Below are 22,385 nucleotides of genomic sequence, written 5' to 3' on the forward strand. Positions count from 1 at the left end.
ATGTCGGGGTATTGAAAGAAAATTACAAGAACCTGTATTTAGCACATGGATAAGAAGGGGTGCATATAAAAAATTTAAAAAAAAGGTGTAGGAATGGTATAGTTAGGAAGTAGCATTAATAAAACCTTAGAAATTCACTACAAAACCCAAAGGGTACAGAAACAATTATAGCTAGGTTTAGATTTTACACAGAGAACACCATAGAAATTCAAAAGTTATAGTTGGAGTTATGTCAAGAAACTATGGGGGATATTCTCAAGGACCAGCGATTCCTTCCGCAAACGCCAGTTAGTGGCAGTTTTTTTTATCGCCGCCTAACTCTGAAAACTATTGACATGTTAGCGATGTATTGCCAAGCCATCGCTACATGGCGTTAGTACCAGGAAACAGCGGTGAAAACTACAGCTAATATCAACGCGATGGCGATGGGAAATCCAGCGTTAGCGGACGAAAACTACTGATAGACCCATTAGCAGCAAAAAACACGTTAGTCAGCCCAACGTGAGTTTTTTTGTTTCTAGTGCAAAAAATAGCCTACCAGTCAACCTCCATTATAAAATAGGTGTAAAAAACAATAAAATGCTGAATGGAGCAGCTAGGGCCAAGTGCAGCACATATCAACAACTCCTGCAAGTCACCCAACATTCTGGATGACCAGGATTAGAGCCTGGATGCCTCACTGGACCTGCATCTGGAGGTTGGATGCCTCACTGGACCTGCGTCTGGAGCCTGGATGCATAGCTGGATCTTCGTCTTGAGCCTGGATGCCTCACTGGACCTGCGTCTGGAGCCTGGATGCCTCACTGGACCTTCATCTGGATGCCTCGCTGCGCCTGCATCTGGAGCCTGGATGCCTCTCTGGCCCTGCGTCTGGAGCCTGGAGTTGGATGCAGAGGAGCTGTGATGTCTTTGAGCCATGGCGGTAGACATTGAAGTGCGACGATTGTCCATACCTGGTGGTGAAGTCTGGCAGGGTGCATGGAGACATGTTGCTGACCTGTGTGAGAAGACTGCCTTGCGCACCATGGAGCTGATAATAGTAGAGGCTCTCCTGCACCCCAATGTAGGGAGGTCTGCATCGCATTATACGATCCACCAGTACACCAGGGTGCACGGAGGGAATTACCAACGGTGGGTGCCGCCTCTGTGCATCACAGGCCTGATGATGTTGGGCTGGCCAGACGCTGTGGAGGGTGAGGTCCCTGAGCTGCTCCGACCTTGGGTGGCTGGAGTTCTGCAACTTCACGCCTAAGGGGGCCCTGCTGCATCAACTGCATCGGGAGGTTCACCAGCGGACATGGGGGTGACTGCTGTACCCAGGCTTGTGAAATCCCTCCTGGCTGAGGCTCCTGCTGGCTGAGTGACAGATTTGGAGAAAGTGCAGCTGATTGAGCCACGGAGTCAATAGCCAGGTAAGGAGAAGGTCGGACGTGTAGCGCAGGACGCCTGGGATCCCCCAGGCCTAGCAAACGTAGATGATGTATCTCCAGTGGCAGCTCATCCGCTTTGGCGAAAGAGAATTGCCCCACTGCTTCCAAGCAGTGCAGAGAAGTAAGAATCATCACATGATGATAACTTACTGATGTAACTGTGCTATGTTTCCCTTGCGGGTGCGAGGGCCCTTGTAGGACTGCTCCAAGCACGGGGCAAGGCATGGGTGGATTGGCATGCCTACTCAAATGGGCAATGACTGTTTGGTCGACCCCCTCAGGCCGCCCAAAGCAGTCATGGGCACTTCCCTGTTCGTAAGGCAGACTGCATTACTGACTGCATGGAGGACATGCCCATCTCTCCAGCCCCTGGCTGCATGCCTTGTCCTGTTGCCAAATACCAATCCCACAGCCGCATTGCAGCATTGTGATCGGCTCACGGGAGGGAGCCTGGCTACCTACTTCCTGTTCCTGGAAGCAGATGCAGGAGAGCAGGAGCAACGAAGACATGGGACCCGGCTTCGAGGTAAGACTTCTCTTAATAATATTTTTACAACACCCGCTCACACACACATCTCCAAGTCCACGCCCCATCCAGTGTTCTTTCCAGTGTTTACCACCCCACAGCTGTCCAGCCCCCCAGCACTTCTCGATGGTGGCCGGTGTGAGCCCATTCACAGCGGGCCTCCCACCCGTGTGCCAAAGGCAAATACGTGGTTGCGACGCTAGGCATAACATGGCATTCGAGTCCCATGAATACTAATACTATGCACATTGCAACAGTAGAGTAGGTGTTGCATAGCGGAGACATCAATATCACTATTCCCACATCAGTGAGTGTAACCCAAAACTAACCTTTGCACCCCAAACCCAACCATGAACGCTGCAATTCCTTTTTGAGCTCCCAAAACACACCCAAAAATCATATTTTAACCCAAAACACACCCCAATGTTCATGATTTACCCTAAACCACACCCCAATTATCATATTTTACCCCATAACACACCCCAATGTTCATGATTTACGCCAAAACACACTCCAATTTTCATATTTTACCCCAAAACAAACCCCAAATTTCATATTTTACCCAAAAATACACCCCAAATGACATATTTTGCCCCAAAACACACCCCAATTTTCAGACCTGACACCCAAAACCCATACCCACATGAAAAAAATTAAAATTACCCCATTACTGACCTCACAATGTGGTGTAGTCAAATGCGATATAAAGGCACCGACGTTGTCTGATGTACTGCCTGCATTGTACTGGACGCCTCCCATGCCAAAGGCAACCCATAGGCTGGCCCGTTTGCATCCGTCTGCCCCTGGATGGAGCTCAGCACCAAGGAGCCTTCCTCTTGGACACTCCACCACTACGACGCCAGCACCCTCCTTGCCATCAACCTTGGACGCCACCTCGCCTGTCAGGAGCAACCTCCGCTCCGGAACGACATCGCCATCACTTTTTACAGGTATGTGAATTAGATTGTACTATAAAAAGTATATTTAAAAAAAATAACTGAGTGTATATAACCTGAAAGAAAATGTGTAGCTTGTAACACTGTAGAAAAAGGCAAAATAGAGGTGAGGTTAGATGAGAACTTCAACTAAACATATAGTGAGCAGCAAATTAGTAGGAGGAATTGCTATACTTATAATATAGTTATTTTATTACGTCAGTATGAATGAATGTCTTCGAAATTAGATGTGGGTGCTTGCTTGTACTATATAATTGAATAGTGTGTACTTTGCACCCACTCAAACAGTCAGGCAGCCACTTTCACACCGAATTACACTCCCAGAAAAGCACCTTTGCACCCACCACTCACAAAGCGTGACAGTGACTGACAAATTCAGTCACACACCCATAAAACCATTCACACACCAATCTACTCACCTACACATCCACTTACATAGTCATTCACACATCCATACAGGCACAGTCAAACCAATTCACACACCTGTACAGCTATTTGTGTTCTCAGCACTAAGCCAGTTACACACGCACGTACACACCCATGCACCCAGTTATACACCTAATCACCCACCCATACAGCCAGTCACATAACTATTTACAAAACCATGCAGCTACCCAAACACCCAGTCAGCAACAGAGGTACTTACCTATCCATTCACACACTCACACAGTACTTATGTATCTACCACTAACAGAGACACTTGCACACAGTTACTCATCCAAACATTCACTAACACGTCAGTTACCTATCCATACAGCCACTTAAACATACATGTGGACACCCATACAATTATTAACACACCCAAACAGCTACTTACATATCCAGTGACACACCCACAGAGGCACAGAGACACCCACTCATATATCTACTCAAAAACTCACACACCCAGTCACCCACCCATGCAGTAACTCATATACCTATTTATACACCAATGCTCAGACACTTACATAGCCTCTTACATACTGACATAACCACTTATGTAGCTACCCACTTGCTGATCGTATGCAATCTAATAGAATGTAATGTCAAGGTAAATGTATTCTATATTTGCTTTTCTGATATCTCCTTGTGTTTAAAAAGAAATGGAAGATGGAATGTTGAGGTGAGTTGAAAAAAATAATAATTATGCTTGTTTTCATCATCTATAAACTGGGCAACAGGTTACATTTTTAGTGCAACTGGCATATGGTAGTTGCCACAATGAGTGACCATGTTTGCCGGTTTGGCAAAACAGTAGGGACGATCAAGTGGTAAGGGTTCCACGGATGGTCCAGATGCTGATGACAATGCACCCCCTTCCCTCCCTCTAATCATCCTGTGATACGAACTTGTAGGTATGATTTTAAGGTGTTTCCAAATAGAGGATGTGCCCTGTGCAATACTTCTTCAACATATCTCTTGACAGTTTTTTACTGAATAGATTGCATTGGAGAAATTTTTGAAGATCTTTCTTTTCTCATGAAGAGATGGAGAAATATTTTCAAATGAAGGAATTCTTTGGAGGAGGTAAGACTTCTTTTTTTTTGTCCTACTTTTTGTCTACTCTTCTATCTTCAGCAGAAGAAATCTTAATTCTGAAACTCTCTTCTTTTAAAGGAAAGCCAAAAACTCAATGGAGCTGAGGTTTTCAGACTGTCTCCAGAGAGATGTGAAATCCAAATAACTGATTTAGGGTGTGTTTTGCAATGTATCTGGATGAAAACTTACTGTATCCAATGAGAAGCTGAGGTTTGGCTTTGTTCCTGGATTTGCAATGGATTTGTGGCAGCACCACAGTGGATGCATAAAATGAATACAAAAAGAGAAAGACTTGCTGTATTGCATTTACAGAAAGCTTGTATATGTTGCATTACATTGATTTGTTAATTGTGACTTTTATAATGTTTAATAGGAATAAATGTATGAACACAATGTATTTATAAACTTGTAAGAATGTATATTACTGAATTGAACTTATAGGTAAAATTGCAGTACAATTCGTATTAAAAAAAACAGTGAAATTCACTAAAACATAAAGGTTACAGGAACGTTATAATTAGGAATTAGCATTAAATAACCAAAGAAATTCACAAAAATAAACAAAGGTTAAAGGCAGGCCATAATTAGCAAATAGAATTTGAAAAAAATGTAGAAATTCACAGAAAGAACAGAGGTTAAAGGGATGTTATAGTTAGGCTCACATTTGACACACAAAAAAAACATTGAAATCCAACAGTTATTTGAGTTACCTATAACTTAAGCCTACGAAATGCACTGCTTATGACCACATGAACTACATCCCTCTTTACATGGTCAGTGACATAATTGATGATATCACAAATTACATCACTGATTACATAATCTAGCAAAGTAAACTTCAACATGTTTCATAAAATACCATTTAATTTTGTTAAAAATAAGACGACACAGGTGAGAGATGTATACCACAGAGCTCACTGTAATCTAATTAACCACTACACTCGCTTTTCACGTAATAGACAGTTCTCAGCGGATAGTCCTATCTTTTCTGAACCACTATTCTAAACACTGATGACCAAAGTAAATCGTCTAACTGGATAGGCTAGTCTATTGCGAACCACAACACCACAATTTGTGACCTTGGAAAGAGGTTTTAGTGCAAATGTCAGAATTACACAAACCCCTACAACTTACAGCCAATATAGAGGTCTTAGCGGACAGGCCACTGTGTGTCAAACCAATAGTAAAATTATTCTTCAACCTGGAGAAAGGTATGAGCAGAGAGGTGAGTCTGTTGTAAATGTCTACAACACTGAGCCATCACCCGAGAGAAAAGTCGTAGTGAAGAGATTAATTTATTTCAATCTATTACTACATTCATTCATCTAAAAAGGAGAGAGGTCTAAGGAAACTGGTCAGCCTGTCATAAAAAAGAGAACTATATTTGCCTTCACTGAGGAGTGAAGTCTCAATGATCAGCTTAGACTGTTGCAAAGCACTACCATACACATACATCAGCAGGGGACATGTGTCAGCATAGAGGTTAGTTTACTGATAAATAGTACACTCGCTTTAAAAATGGGATTCTAGATCAGACGATTTATGTTAGAAATAGTATCACTCATTAGAACTACAAAAAGAATAGTAATTTCACTTATGCAATAGCTTATCATATACCTTTAAGTTTCAGAAACATTAATAACACTTGCACTCACTCGACAATGTCATTTGAGATGCCATTGGTGACATCTCTGACCATGTCATGAGTGAAATAATATGTGGGGATATATGCTGTGCATTGCAGATGCATAAGTTATAGTTAGCTTAGGTAACCATGAATTTCTATGGTTATATCTGTGTGTAAACCCTGAGCATATATATCACATCCTTGCAACCTTTGTTTTTTTTAGTGAACATATATATCATTTAAATATTGAATTAATGTAATTAATTCGACATCAAGTCCAGTAGGGTGGTATTTGAGTTCCCTTCCTACACTGATTTCCATGGAAGTTTGTTTACTTACTCCAAGGCTATGGTGTAGTATATTTAAGCCCTCCTGATCCATTGCAGTACCATAGCTTAATTCACATTTTGCTTCCATCCACCCAGTGTACAGCATGGGGCAAACGGTAGGTCCACTTCAGTCATTGGCTTACCTAATTTTGACAGAATTTTGCTCTTGCATAATTTGCACATGCATACAATGCATAGTTCCCATCAGGGCCACGGATTAATGGTGCAATGTGAGATTTTAAATTCGTACTGTCAGTATTTTAACTTTTAGATAATGTAAGTTTTTCATACAAAAACCATTCACAAGGAGAAGTGTGGCTCAATGATTAGAGCGGCAGACCCTGATGCAGAGGTCTAGCCCGGGACCAGGATTCAATTGTCCGCCTCGGCGGGTCTTGGGCTCAAAATTCCACGGACCTGATAATTCTCGCCTCGGTGCCTATCCCAATCATGGAGTCCCACTTGGCAACTCTGGGCAGTAGCTTGCTTAATCTCCACAACGGCCCCCACAACTCTAAGGATGCCTGGCCTCCCCCTTGGGGGTGCCCAGGAGTGGATGCCTCACAGGGAAAGCCAGGATGGGTTCCACAGCAGTATTCGTACAAGCACCTTGAGAACCTTGCAGGTGAGTAGTGCGCTATACAAGTATCAATTTACAAAGAAAATAAGAAATGACAGACTTGTCAATGCATCTTTCATGAGCTGACATGTCAGGGTTCCCAATTGCTGGACCAGAGCTGAGTAGTGAAAAAATGCTCTTTTAATACTTGATTACCTAAATTTCCTCCTCATCATGCCAGTCCTTTCACTGTAAACTGTAGGCACCACCTTGATGTTTACAGGTAATATGTTGAGCTCCTGCTGTCGTGTCAAAGCCCCTGCTGTGGAAAGAATTGTGCAGAATGACAGGCATCTCCCATCATGTGGGGAGCTCTGCAGTGCCTCTCTACAATCCTTTACAATATCTCCAGAACCTCTCTAAAGCTTGAAGCCTCCACTTTGTGCTCACCGCCTCACTAATAGCTACTGACATTTTGTATGCAGAAAGCTTTCTTCTTGTCCTCCGAGCCCCCTCTGTGGCCCATTACTTTGTAGTCAAGGGATCATCAAGGACCTAGTCTTGGTGCCTTTACTCATTTTTAATTTCAGTGCGAATGTTTGTGGGGTGGCCCCAAAGTACGCCCATCTGTAACTTTTGCTCTGGTGTATTCTTTCTCCCTTAAAGGTACTACGGACTGTGCCTCTCCATTTAGGGTGACAAACTAAGGTATGTAAAATAGTGATGGATGGCATGCTTGATATCATCTCAGCCACTTGTAATTACTCCGGGCTGCATCCCAATCCATCATTATTTTGCACACCATGTCACCCCAGTTTGGACCTAACTACATGTAAATCAGTCTGGACCCTGCTCCAATCGGAACACTATTATCGCTGTCAAAGTAATAGTGGGGTACTAAATCCACACCCACAATAACCCTTTCCATTCATTATCAACCAACATTTACTGTGCATTTACAAGTGTTTGGCCAGGAGGGGGAATAGCATTTGTTTGTACTATCACTGCTCCTTTTCCCACATGTTTCCCTGTGACCTGTCCATTTACCGGGCACAAAACACGCCAACATTTGCTGTGTTAAAATGCATGTGGATTTTACTGTACCGATTAAGCATGAGTGCAGAAAAACACTTATAATCCTGATTTGGCAAAAAATGCGGGTTTTCATCCAGAATAGTAAACTCCTTTAGGTGATAGTGCGCCCCACTCAGAAACCGCTGCGCTCCCCGAGTTTGTCTTGACCCATGTCTATCCTTAGAATGTTTTTGCCACCCCAAAAGAGAGCAGCCATCTTTGGTCCTGTAGCTGCCGGTGTTTGCTACGAGAGGCAGGGTGGGTGGGCAGATGGAGGGGTGAAGTGAGCATAGGGGTCACGAAGGGAGAGGGACAAAATGAAAAACAAAAATAATTTTAAAAGAAACATACCTTCAGCCAGCTGCGACCTACATCCTGCTCCTCTGTTCCTCTTCATGGTGTCAAAGGCTCCCCACCTGCCCTGCGGCCAATCCTGAAGCTGCTCTCGAATGAGAGCAATTTCAGGATTGGCCTGAGAGCTCTCAACTTGCGATCCATGACAGACTGGGAGTTTGTGCTTGCTCTCTTCAACCTCAGCAATGGGGCTGGGGAGAGCTTCATTGCGCATGACTGTTTGGCTGGCCTGAGACAGCCAGCCAAACCCTCATGCGCAGTGAAGGGAGTGCACTACCACTCCCCTCAGTGTTGTCACCCCCCAGGCACTACCCCTGAGATTCGGCAGGAAAGGTGAAATAAAACGAGTGTTGTTCTATTTTTCCTTTCCTGCTTTTTTGGGGGGGTGATGCTCCTCCACCAGTGCGGAAGGGCCGCCGCTGCTTTGGTCCCATCAGAGGCGCTAAAACTATGGGTTTCGGGGTAAGGCTGCATCACTAAAAATAACCATGCTGGAGTTGAGAAGGTGAATGAGCAAAACAGATGCCTTGAAATGTGGTTTTCATCTTGTCTCCTTTGCTGTGTGTGTTCAAAGACAGATGTCAGACTCTGACTTCTGATAAGTTGCTGCTTATGGTATCTCACAAGGCTGTAGGATGTCAGCTTTTCTTAACACAACAAAAATTAAATACCTGAAAAATACCTGTACACATATTTCAATATATATCAGGGCATGACTCTTACATGTTCTTTATGTGGTGCTTGGATTTTTTTCCAATCCGTCAGAGTTCGGCGATGTAACATTGATGGCGGCAGCCCCACTCTGAAAATGTTTCCAACAACACTGGGTCGCACTGGTCACTCCCCTTCCTGATGGCACAATTTTAATTATTGTCTTGAAATGTATTCCTTGTCTGTGATCACGTCCAGAAGTTTCTCGCTTTTTATGTGTCTCTGTGTTTTTGGTCGCAGATACATGCTTTTGGTTAAAATATTCCATCATATTAATTTGCTCCTTTTTAGCTGAGGAGCACAGATAATGTCTAAAGACCGCACAGCTCGCTTTCTCTGCGTAACACAAGTTCCCTTCTTTTTCTCTGCTCAGAGTGCAAGGCGGCCACAAGTAAGCCTGTGGTGCAGGTCCTGCAGTCTTCCTGTGATGACCGCGATGGCAATGGGTCTATAGAGCTGGTCTGCCTCGTCTCTGGCTACTCTCCAGACAAGATCAGGGTGCAGTGGCTTCTTAATGGGAAGGCAGCATTCATTCCAGTTGACACCTCCCCCTCGCTCAAAGGCAGTAACGGGACCTTCGCCATCACGAGCCAGGTCAACATCTCAAAGGCAGAATGGTCATTAGGAGAAAGATACACCTGTAAAGTCGATCACCCGGCAACAAACTCGAGCTTACATAGAAGCATCCGAGACTGTCCAGGTAAGGAATGTTCACTTCCCTGCACTCTCTGGTATAAAATATTAACATGGTCATTTCATTGGTGGAGAGGGAAGTGTGGTAAAATACTCAGGTTAAAGAAGAACATATTTAAAGGTGTAAGTGATTATATCAGTATTGGAGACTAGAGATAGACACGTCAGTATACTAGTAAATAAATGTATGATTGGCAAAACCATTGCTTCTCATTGTAATGCTCAGTGGATGATTACCCGGAGATAATGACCTCCGGGAAAATACAAATTCCACTGAGTTTTTCACACTGATGTATTACCTCCCAGTTCCAAATGCGAGGGGTCAGGTTGGGGACTGTTTTGGAATACCGCACATTTTCCCACATTATAAGCTGGAAAATCATCCAATGATAAGTCTTGTCAGGCTTTACCTGCCGAAATTTGAGGGGGAAAAAGCTGTCTTGTCTGTGTGGAGTTTGTGCACAAGTTACAGAGGGGCATATTATCAAGAACGGCGTAAAAAATTATCGCCGATTTAGCGGCAGAAAACTGCAGCTAAAGTGGCGATAATGGGCTTGATAATATGCCCTTGAGAATTCCAATAGAAGTCCATGTTCTGGTGTAAACATGGACTTCTATTGGAATTCTCATGGGCATATTATCAAGCCCATTATCGCCGCTTTAGCAACAGTTTTCTGTCGCTAAACCGGCGATAATGTTAACGCATCCTTGATAATAGGCCCGTGGTCTCATTTAGGGTTTGGCAAATAAATATCATGAGTAGAGATTCGTACACCCCACCAAAACCGCAGTTCCTACACCTCATTTATAGGTGGGACATCAATCCGTTACCATCTTCAGCAGTCTCTACAAATACACAATGTGAAATACATGACTGCGCCCGCCATCTGGAATAGATGAATACAAGCATTCATTTTGAGAACTCGATCATCTTAATTAATATTGTGTGTATGAATCCAAGTCAGATGTGTTACCACCGAATTTTTTTTAAACTTCTGACCTATTTTAATGACATTTGAGAGAAATTCTAAATGCATGCATATAACTGCAAACCAACAGGCATATTTACAAGGTCATTGCACCACAGAACATCACTTCTTTTTACTACGTTCCGGTGCGCAATGCCCTGCTCCACATTTACATAGTGGGGTTAAGCCACTTTTTGTGGCTTAATGGCTGTTTGTGAATATGGTACCCTTTCACACAGGTATCTGAGTGAAAAGGGTGTGCAATGTGTGTTGGTGTGGCTGTTCCACTAAACACCCATTGCTTTTTAACACTGCCTCAAATCTACAAGCAGGTGTAAATCTGAGACAGCGAACTAATGCCATGCAAGAGCAAGAGTTAGAATGGCTCTGGGAGAATTTCCCCTCGTTTTTGCTTTTTCTATGCGTGCTGCATTCTGTAGCACCCATAGAAAGAGCAAAACACCATTAATGATTCTTTTTGTGGTTGGAGGTGTGACTTCATGCACATTACCTCCCGTCCCTCCCTCGCCTTCCTTCAGTACAATTGAGGCCCCGCCTCCCACCCAGACCCACCCCCAGCATAAAAACTCTGCCCGCCCCCACCTCCACCTGTTTTTTTCTGTCTCACTAATGAGACTCACCCTTTCAGTTCCTCCCTGTGGCGGTGCCGGGGAGTCTTCGTGCTGGTTCTCTGCGGCGACGGTGTCCTCTGCAGTGTTCTCCTGGCTGTGCCTCCTCTCCTCGTCTCCCTCGTGGTATGGGGGCGGAGAGGTGGCTCGGGAATCCGCTGCGGTGTTTTGGCGGTCCTCCTGTGGCTGGGGCTGTGTTTCCGGGTCGGGCTGCGTGGCTGCCTCCTCCCGGTGTGCTGTCTTACAGGAGTCCAGGTAGGACGGGTTTGTGCCCGTTTTCTTTTTTGTTTCTTGGCAGGGCGCGTTGCTTCTTGCCCCCGGGGACTGCCACTCTGCCGGCTGCCCGGTGGGGGCCGAGCATGGCCCTGCCTCCTTGCTGTGAAGTGCACTGTGTATTATCCTGTGCCTTTTTCCATCCACGGCTCCTCGGCTTCACGTGTCCTTTTCGTGCCGACTGGACTTGTGTGCCGCTGACGGGTTCTTCGCAGTACTGAGGTGTATATGTACATTTTGCGACCTGTGGATTCTACGGCCTGCTTGTGCGTTTTTCTTGCCCTGTGGATGATGTGTACAGGCCATTGGTGCTGTGCCTCAGTTGAGACCTTTGGTGGCACTGGTTTTCGCTGGTTGGCTTCGGTTCTTGTCCTGCTGCTCCATGTTCCCTTTGGTGGTGGCCTTGGTGGTTGTCTGCTACTGGGTCTGCTCCTGACTGGGTCGCCTGGGGTTTGGTTGGGGGCGTACTGGTGTCCTCTTCCTCTGCTGCTGGGTCTCCGGTCCCCCTGGGGTGCCCTTGTCGCGCTGAAGCTCCGTGGGGGGTGTTCTGCCTTTCTTGTCTCATGATGGTGCTGGGCTTGATGGTGGCTGCACTGTCCTGTGTTCTGGGGTTTGGTTGATGCCTTCCGCGTCCCTTCCTCATCCGGCTGGTCCTATGTGCGACTGGTTCCCGTCTGGGTCCTTGGGTGTGGATCCTTCTCCCGCCTCTGCTCTGTGTGTGGCTCCAGGGTGGTGCGCGTTCGGGCCGTGGGTCGCTGGACTCCTGTGCTGGTCGGCAGGGTTTTCCTGTTTCCTGCTGGGCGGGGCCTGTGGGTTTCTTTCCATGGTGTCCCCGGCCCTCCTGGTTGGGCTTGCCCCTTTGTGCCGGGGTGGGGGTTGGTGCTGTGTGTTGCGTGCGTTGCTCATACTTGTTGTATGTGCGTGGTGCGTGTGGCTTTGTCCGCTGTGGTGCTGCCCTGCTACCAGTTGATTGGCGGGTTCCTGTGCGGCCTGCCGTTGGCGGTCTCTTCCCAGCCCTCCTTCTTCCTTCTGCACTGTGTTGGTCCTGATTGGTTTCAGGTTTCTCTGCGCGCTCGGTTTGCGCTGGGGCGTTTGCTTCTGGGCTGCGCGTCCCTGTCTTCCTCCTGTGGCTGTGCTTTTTGGTGGGGGTCGCCCCTTTCCTCCGGTTGTGCAGTTGACCTCTGTCCTGGCCGCGCTGCTTGGTGGGCCTGTTGTTCTGCTTGGCTGCTGCCGTGGCACTGGCTGGCCTGTTTTCTGCTTCTTCTGTGCCCTTCCTTGGTGCTGGGTTTCGTGGAGTTTGCGGTGGCGGTTCGTGGTGGCTGCATGTCGCCACCTTGGGCCCTCTGCTTGCCTTGCCTTAGTTGGGGCGTCCTGCCTTTCTCACGTGCCTTGCACTGGGGCCTCTCCGTGGTCCCTGCTGTGGGTTTCTCCTCTGTCTTTTGGGTGGGCGCGGTTTTGACCGTTTCTTTTGCCCTGGCTGACTGCCTCTTGGTCGGAGTGCCTTGCCCTGTTGGGTTCCTGTCACTGCTGTATGTTCTTGGGTGCTGGGTCGGCTTGGTGCGGGTTCCTCCGGTTTGGAGAGGGTTTGGCTGTCTCCGGTGCCTGTCTACGGTTCCTGCTGGGTGGCTCTGCTGGACTGGGTGTCCTGTTTGCTTGCCATGTGTTCCGTCTGCTGGGTTCCTGTCGGTGGGGCTTGGGTCTTGGGCCCGCTCCTTTCTGGTGCTGGGGCTGGGATGTCCGGCGGCTTTGTGCCTGTCCTGGTTCTCCTGGGGGTCTGCTCCTGAATTTGGCTGGTGCCCTTCCGTGTGTTGGCCCTTCGGGCTGCCTTTCCGCGGGCCCTACCTGGTGGTTTTTGGCATGCCCTGTATTTTGGGGTCGCTTCTCTCCACTTCCCGGTCACTGCTTCTTTTCTGCATTTCCTGCGAAGTATGCACGTTTCTGCTTCCTTCCTCTTCAGCCTCGGGCCTTCGCCCTGGGTCTTCCCGCATGTCCGGGCGCTATTGGGTGGCTCTCGTTCAGTCTGTGCTCGGCCCCGTTCCCTTGTCCGGCGGTTGCCTGGCCTCTCTTCCTTCTTGGGTTCGGGCCTTGTGGCCCCGGGGGCTCCTCCGGCTTGTCCTGCGGCTGCTTGTGCCGGGGTGCCTGGCTTCTGCGGTGTTCCCTGGGCTTGTTTTCTTCTTCTCGGCCTGTCCCTCTGGCTCCTGTTGGGTTGGTCTTCGGGGTCTGTTGTCCCTGCTTCCCTTGTCGGTCGGTCCACGGGGGGGGCTCTCCTGGTGGCTCGGCCGCTGTTGCCTTCTGGCTCGGTGTTCGCTGGCTCCTCTGGCTCCACTTGTGGTGGCTTCGGTTGCCGGCCTGTTCGGGCTTGGCTGGGTTCGGGTTCCTGTTCTGGTTCCTGCTGCTCTCCCGGGGGTCCGCTTGCTGGTTGCTGTTGCGGCCTTTTGGCCTTGCCCTGGTGCCCTTTCGGGGCTCTCTGCGGGTCTGTGCGTGTTGGCTCCGTCTGACGCTCCGGTGGCGTTGTCCTTTGCCGCGTCCTGGCTGGGTCCAGGTTCTGGTCCTTGTTCCTTGGTTGCCTGCGTCCTGTTTCTGGGGACTCTGGTCTGGGTGCTGGGGCTGTCGGCTCTCTGCCTCTGTGGGTGTCCTATGTGCTGGCAGTTCTGTTATGCTGGGTCCTTCCTTCCCTGTGTCTGGACTGTTGGTGGGTCTTTGGGGCCTCCCTGTGGTGGTCCTGTTTGTGGCGCCGGGGTCGGCCTGGGTGGCCCGGTTAGGGTCTCTGGGCTGGGGTCCTGGGTCTTGGGGGGGCGTCTAGCCCTCTCCTGGGCCTCTGGCTCTTCGGTGTGCCTTTCCCTGCCCTGCCTTTTACGTTCCTCTGGCCTTTCTGGTGCGGGCGCTGTGGGTCTGTGCTCGGGGGTTGTTGGTTGCCCCCCGTTGGCCTTGGGCTCCTTGTTTTCCTCTCCTGTCCGGGTTGTGTGTCGCTCGGTGGGGGTTCCTTCTGGTGGCTTCGTGCCCTTTGGAGTTTCGTGTCCTTCCCCTGGGTTCTGTGCGGGGTTTGCCCTGCTGCCTGGCTGTTGTGCAGCTGGTCTTGGCTGTGTTGGGGGTTCCTGTTTCATTGGCGGTGGCTTGCGGGCTTTCCCTCGGTCCTCCTCTTGGCTGTCCTCTGCTTGGTGTTTGCTGGCCTTTTTTGGTCCTGCTGTTCTGCTCTGGCGGTGGCCCCTCTTCGAGTGCAGTGTGTTGCTTTCCAGCTTCTTGGTGCTCCTGGCTTCCTTGCGTGTTGCCTGGTTCTTTTTTTTTCCGGGTCTGGGTGTTTGTTCCCTGGCCTGTCGGGTCCTTCCCTTCGGGGTCTTTGCTGCTGGTGTTGGATGTCCTGTCCGGTCCTCCCTTTGGGCCCCTTGGGGGTCTTGGGTTGCAGCTTTTGCCTTTGGGCCTTGTTTTTTGGTTGCCATCGCCCCTGCGGGGCGCTTGGGGATGTTCTGGGCCCTGTTTTTGGATGTTTCCTTTCTGTCTGGGCTGTTCGACTCTGTTGCTTTTGGGTCCGGTTCCATTCTTTGTCCCTTCCGGTGGCTCGGCGTTTTGGCTCTGTCACAGGTTGCTTTTGCCTGTGTTCTGTCCTGCTCCTTTCTTGGCTGTGGAGTCTCGTTTGCTCGGTTTTGCTGTCCGGCATCTTTTGCTGTGGGGCCTGCTGGTTGTGGAGTCCTTCCGGGTGGGGGTCTCTTTGTCTATTCGCTGTGGTCCGAGCCTGGTTGTGGGTTTCGGTCCGCGTTCTTGGTGGCTCTTCCTCTTGTGGGGGTGGTTCCTCCTTTGGGGGTTCGGGCCTCAGGGTCTTGTCCTCTTTGCGAGGCCGGGGATGTTGTTCTGCTGTGTTTTGGGCACTGTTTTGTGTTCTTTGTCACTCAGTTGTCCGTCCCTGTTTTCTTCTGCTTGCTATGTCCTCAATTGTACTGAAGGAAGGCGAGGGAGGGACGGGAGGTAATGCTTCCATTTCTAACGATAATGGCATTACTCCTAGTCCTACTCCCTCGCCTTCCTTCAAGGACCCTCCCTCCCTCCCGGTGCGGTTCAACTGAGTGCTAGCTCGGCTTGTTTATGTACAGGTGGAGGTGGGGGCGGGCAGAGTTTTTATGCTGGGGGTGGGTCTGGGTGGGAGGCGGGGCCTCAATTGTACTGAAGGAAGGCGAGGGAGTAGGACTAGGAGTAATGCCATTATCGTTAGAAATGGAAGCAAAAGCAATCATTAAATAATGTGAATTTGCAACATCTGTGTGCTACATTCTGCTGTACGTATAGAAGTAACAAACATCCATTATGGATTATTTATGTGCCGGAAGAGTCACCTTCTTCCACATAAACAATCATTCGTTGCAATGCAGGAACCCTTGCACTATGGTGCCAGGGGGCTTGCATTGGCACTAGGCAGCTAATTTAAGCGCTAAATACAGAAAGGGGTGGGCCATAGCGTAGTAGTTACGGCGCATCCCTGTGGTTTTCAAACGTCGGAGCGTGGCGCTGCCAAATTTGGCGCAGCTCCGTGCTCCGACGTTTTGTGGTAAATATGCCCTTAAGTTTGTAGAACAGAAAGCGAGAGAATGTAAAGTTTGGGCTCGGAGGGTGTATATGGCACAATCAAAAATGCCGTAGTACAACCCGTCACATCTCCACCTTCCTGACCTGTGCACAAATACCCCACAATCTGAGAAAACCAGCAGGTTAATCTTGTATTCTCCAGAATGCTTCAGCACCATATGACAGCAGCAGAAGTTGCACGACTGACATTAATGTAGGAAGAACATTTAGATGCCACTGTACCAATGGTTTGTCACACGCCTCTTGTTCACAATTAAATGTGCAAGCGAAATAAGTATTCAGGCTCAAAACCTTTCAAAATAGCCGATGAGTTAGTCTGGTTAGCACTTTTAAAACATGTACTTCTCACTACACCCCGAGCAAATACTCAGTTTGCTCATTTTATGTGTATTTTAAAGACAATGGTTTTATTTGTGAGGAATAGGACACCAGTTTCTATCACAGCCACATAGATGTCTCTATAGCTGCCCTTGGACCAGGCTAATGGTTGGCTAGGAGCCAATGTTCTTTAAGAGACGAATATTCTGACTATAAAGTACTAAAGGCCGGATGAAGGGGTCTACATGATTTAAAAGAATCTGCCCTTCCCGCCTCCTGCCATCCAAGGAAATATCTGAAGTGCCAGTCTTCAGTTCTGCTGTCCCTTTCACCTGGCAATGATTGTGCAATGGCGGTCTAATGCTGGATTCACCATAGACGGGCATGTGTTGAATTGTGAATGTTGATTGTGGCAAATTACAAAGCATATCAGTTATGGGCCATATGTATTAAAGGGTTTCACCCATTCTGTGTCTATGGGAAAATGTGTTCATACATATGGCCCCTTAAACTCTAAAAATAAGGAGAAAAAAGTCTGAAGCTGAGTGACCGAGAGGCGTGTGACCTCAGTGATGTCTCCATGGAAGTGAAAAGTACTGAATCTTGTTGACAATGCAACTCAGGATGAATCCACACTTCGGTGGCGTGTCCCCCAGAGGTGCAGGGATCACGTATGAGGCTTTAAGACTGTTGGCTTGAGCACAGTGTTGTCAAAGATTTTGTTGAATGATTAGCACATTTTCCTCTGAGGCTTAAGGCCACAAAATGTTTCTTAAAATTTAGTCGAGGTGAAGCAGTAGCCAATGGCTAAAGGAAACGAGAGCTCACAGTCAGGTACGCAATTCTGTTAACAGAGCTGATTGACTCTTAAGGAGCGGGCGCTAGGGATATTGAACATGAGGAGGGGGTGCTTGATGGGAGGTGGTGGATGTGTTGAGCGTGGCAACATTGATTCTCGGATTCTGACCATGTTCATGATGGTGAGTTTTCTGATTGTTGAAGATGCTGGGAATTCGCAGTTCTGGCCCTGGAAATGCTAAAGGTTAACGGGTCAGTAATGGTTAATATGGAGACATGACTGAGCTTGGTAAGTTTTTGATGCAATATGGAGCACTTCTTGGTGAATAATATATATTTTTAAAGGATTTTGGGTCTGTCTTTGTCACGTACAGGGATAAAATTGAATGGTGCAGCCTTTTGAAAAATTACCCGCTGCTCTTCTTTCATTGCAGATTCGCCAAGTGGCGGCGCTCCGCTGATGGTGTCCTTGATCCCCCCCAAAGCCAAAGATCTGTACATCACCAAGAAACCGTCCATTGTCTGCCGGGTTACAAAGATGGAGTCTGCAGAAGGCCTGTCCATCACCTGGAAACATGCGGACGGGTCACCTGTTGAGGGTCGGAATGATAAACCAGAGGATCAGGGTGATGGGTTTTATGGTGCTGACAACACACTCACAATTACCACTGATGCCTGGAACAAAAGAATGGCCTTCTCTTGCAAAGTGGAGCACCCTGACCTGCCATTCCCCATCACCAGGACCATCCAAAAGCCCCAAGGTGAGACCCGCCGTTCAAAGTTCGCTTTGTGTCATCCCGTGCAATTAATTGGGTGAAGCATTTACATTATAAAATGGGACAACCCAATTAAAGCTGTACTTTTCACCCCCAAGAATTACATTTTAGTGTTCCAGGACCAATATCGATGTAAGGTGAGACCAAATGACCGTCAACCTCTTCATCCTATGGCACATATACATTCAAAGCGCACACAAATTGCGCACAGCCCTATAACAAAGTCACGTTAACATGCCAACTGGGACCTTGAACTGTCTAAACATGGCTTTACTTTGTCTTGTAGGGCCAGCATGCTCTGTAGGTTAGCATTACACATCCTCACACACATCACATGCCCAGACATCCCCATGCAACAACACTGGTGCATTTCCCTATACGTAGAAGGTTTGACCAGTTTCACATTGGCCTTTGCTACGTGAAAGGAGTTTCAAAGGTGAGTCTGGTTGCCCACGAGCACCCATCTCCAACCCCGATTCATCCAAAAAACAAACTCTTTTAAAATTGACATTATTGAGCAGAGACTGTAAGGACTGAATGCACAACGTTTAAATAAACCTATTTCAGGAAATGAAGTAAGTGGCAGTGCAAAAGATATGCCTCATAACCATGGAAAGTCTTTAATGAAGGTGGCTTCTTTTCACAACTATTGAAACTCCCACTGTACATTGATAGAGGCCCATGAAGCATTTTATCAGTGCCGGCATCTTTTTTATGATTAATTTTCTGGGTCACTTATATTTGCATGATATTGCCTTAAAAATCATCTTAGTGCTCTAGGCATTACATTAATACAGACAATTTGCTTGCTTGGAAAATTGATTGATTTGTGTCAACGTCACACATTTCAACGCCCCCCCACCCCTCTGTGTCATGAACTTTGTTGGAGTTTGAAGGGGGAGGGAGCAATAGAAGATCTACTTGCTCTATTCCTTCCATTACCTCCACACTCACGTTCTCTCTTTTGGTGTCTCCTCAGATGAGTCTGCGCTTGGTCCATCCATGTACCTCTTCCCACCTCACGAGCATGAACTGAAGCAACGCGAGCTTGTCACTGTCAGTCTCACCTGCCTGCTGAAGGGATTCAGTCCACCAGAGGTCTACGTACAGTGGAAGCAGCAGAACTCCATCCTACCAGATAACGCCTCCCTCAACACAGCGGTGATGCAGGAGAAAGGCGCCAAGGGGCCAGACACGTACTTCATGTACAGCATGCTCACCATTCCAAAGTCGAAGTGGGAGAGCGGGGAAAGATACTGGTGCATCGCCGTCCACTCGGCCCTGGCCACCCACCAAATGCAGCGGAGTATCGAGAAGACTCGTGGTAAATGATTTTGCCAGCAGGGAAAAGGCTAAATGTCCAGAAGTCTGGAGCTGCTCTCGAGCCTCTTCGAGATCCGCCACCCTCCCTCCCCCCACCTTGTCCGTGCACCAACCTTTTATCTGTGGCTTTACCCTTTCCCAATTGTGGGGGATGGGGGTCTCAAGGCTACTGACCCATGATGTATGTCTACATTTTGAATGCTCTTTTCTCCAATTTTTTTTTCTTCAAATAAAACATCTAGCCTTTCCTGCCAACCACAGGATGATCAAACACTAACTGTGTGTGTCTGTGGTTCCTTTCTGATCTGGCTTCAGGTCAGCAAGAAAGGGGGGAGGATGTATCTCGGGACACAAATAAAAAGCTAGAAGAAAAGTATAAGAAAGCTTGTTGGCCTCTCCAGCCAGGACCAGAACGCATGTTAGTTGAATGTTTCTATATTTTGCAACGAGTGTTTGTATCTATGTGTTTAAAGGAAAATAATTAGGCAAGAGCCCAGAAATTTTTACCAATATATTGATGTGAACGAATACCGTCAATAGTAAATCTATATTCTGTAATGCACTGTGCATATGATATAAGTGCAGGGCAACTTCTTGACCTTGCTATTTTGACATACAACCTATTGAACACCAAGGATAGTGGGAGTGACAGGTCCTGACTGATAGGATAAGTACTGTAGCTGTGGTCAGATGGGAGAAGCTATATGGACTGCTCAGCCTCCATCACTTAATATAGCAAAGTCTGATTCTGGAAACACAGCACAAGCAGCACAGACTTGTCACAAAGTTTACACAGAAGGTTCATGTCAGTGTAGGTTAACTAAACCATGAGGAAGATTGAACCTTGCTCCAGACTGACCGGTGAATGAGTGGTGGTCACCAGGATTGACCTCAGTATGCAGAGGCACTAGGGACATGGTACATGATGGCCCAATCCCTCCCCAGTTTTAATTGTCTGTACTCACAGCTCGCTACTCCATTACAGATCTTATCATCCCAGGGCATTGCGAGACAATTTACCGGTGGGGACATTCTGCGGTATCGCAGAAATTGCACGTCCACACAGACCTATGTGGAACAAACAGAAGAGTTATCAATAAAACTTGTGAATCGTGCTTATCCTCAGAAGGTTATCAAACAAGCCAGGAAGAGGGCACTTAACACACCCAAGAGTGCGCTACTGGAAAAAAACAAAAAAAAAAACAGAATGACTGTATTCCAGTGGTCATAACGTTTGCCCCCTGCTCCACTAAGATCAGGCAGATCATTAGAAAACACTGGCATCTGCTTAGCACTACATCCATGAAAATGCCTCAAATAAAGGTTTGCCTTTAAACGGTCGGCCAATCTTTGGGACTGTTTGGTGCACACATGCCCAGTGCAGAAACCTAGGGAGTCTGGAGTTCCCCCAGGGCGCTTTATCTCTGTGGGTTGTGCACAGTGTGTGCACTTACAACAGCTACTAAATCTGTGACCTTAGCACATGGAAAGACGTGGCACCTTATCAGATTCAGTAATTGTAATACGACTAATGCCATATACAGAATTACATGCCCCTGTGACCTGCACTATATTGGTCTCACAAGGAAAATCAAGATCAGAGTGCAGGAGCACATCAGCACATTGAAGTCAGGCAAACTTACAACTAAACTGGTCCAACACTACATCACACAGAAACACCATCCTAGGGACATACAATAGGTAGTCCTGGAAAGGGTCCTGGGTGATCAGTTCTATATGGAAAACAGATTATTAACAAAGGAAGCATGCTGGATATACCAGGAGGGGGCGGACCAGATTGGACTGAACAACCTTATAGAATGGAACTATGAGTCACCATTCTAGGTGGTCATCAATAAACAACAAATATATCTGTAGCATGTTAATGGACCTTGTCACAAAGGCTACCGTATGAAATTATAATGTAAACTCCGGATGGAATATAGGCAGTTTGTAAAGATGCAGAGTAGCAGAGTAGCATCTATACCCATATATTGAATATAAGGAGGTTGGACATATTATATACCCTTCTGCAATACACGCTAACACAAAGGGTGGCTGTATGTAGAAATATCACTATGGCCGAAGAGTGTAGGCACTATGTCTTTAGTCTGGTTCACCTACTATGATTATATTTTGATATATGCTAGCAGATAGAGGTCTGTGACAGCGCCTACATCCACAATAAAAATGACAATGGCTTAGCCAAATAATTGTTTTCCCAAAACACGTTGGTCGAGTAATGCTAGGATCTATGAGGAAATTGGAATATGATAATAGAAGCTCATGTACCTATGTATGTATGTATGACAAGAGCGAAACGAGTGTGGGATTAATGTTTGGATACCCACTCTAAGATGGCCGCCAATGTCGTTCTCTTACGCTTTCTAGCTGATGCGAGGGGATGGAAGTGGGTGTCAGCAGCACGCCGGATCTTACGGGTGTGTGGACTGAGTTTTCAATAAAGAATCATCCTAAGTGATCGAGGCAAGGGTCTGAGCATTCGCTGGACACCTGCAAGCAGTCTTTGCAATCTTTTTTACAAACCAGCAAACAAGTGAGGAGATAGCGTGACAGTATTGAAAGGCATTGCACACCTTGCGAACATTTTAGAATTTGAAAATTAAAGCAGGCGAAGGGGTGGCCACGGAACGCTAAACATTAGCCGAGGCTGGGCGAGTTGGTATTTGCGCACATCCGCAATTATAAGCGCAACAAACAACCGGGACGAGTATGATTACAGGGAGATGTGAAACCTTAACACTCAAATTGGGGGAATAGATCGGCAATGATTGTGCTTTATTTCTCCTTCAGAGACTGACTGAATGCAGCGACTGTAACGAGACCTGTAACAAATCTTCAGGGGATATATCAGTTTCTTCTACGGGGTGCTGGTATGCCAATGAATGGCAACTACCTGGTAATTAGCCCAGATGGGTTCACTTTGA

The 22,385-nt window shown here is 47.2% G+C and overlaps 1 gene segment (V, D, J or C); it reads left to right on the forward strand.

Moving 5' to 3' along the window:
• The window catches only part of LOC147716684 (Ig gamma chain C region-like), a 520,390-nt gene extending 500,676 nt beyond the window's left edge, over window positions 1-19,714 (forward strand). Inside the window, 3 exon segments of the C gene segment in view lie at window positions 9,458-9,784; window positions 17,773-18,099; window positions 19,094-19,714. Of these exon segments, the coding sequence occupies window positions 9,458-9,784; window positions 17,773-18,099; window positions 19,094-19,446 (1,007 nt within the window).
• Window positions 19,715-22,385: the final 2,671 nt, after the last annotated feature.

The sequence above is a fragment of the Lissotriton vulgaris genome, chromosome 5 (genome assembly GCF_964263255.1).
Source record: "Lissotriton vulgaris chromosome 5, aLisVul1.2, whole genome shotgun sequence".
Taxonomy (NCBI): domain Eukaryota; kingdom Metazoa; phylum Chordata; class Amphibia; order Caudata; family Salamandridae; genus Lissotriton; species Lissotriton vulgaris.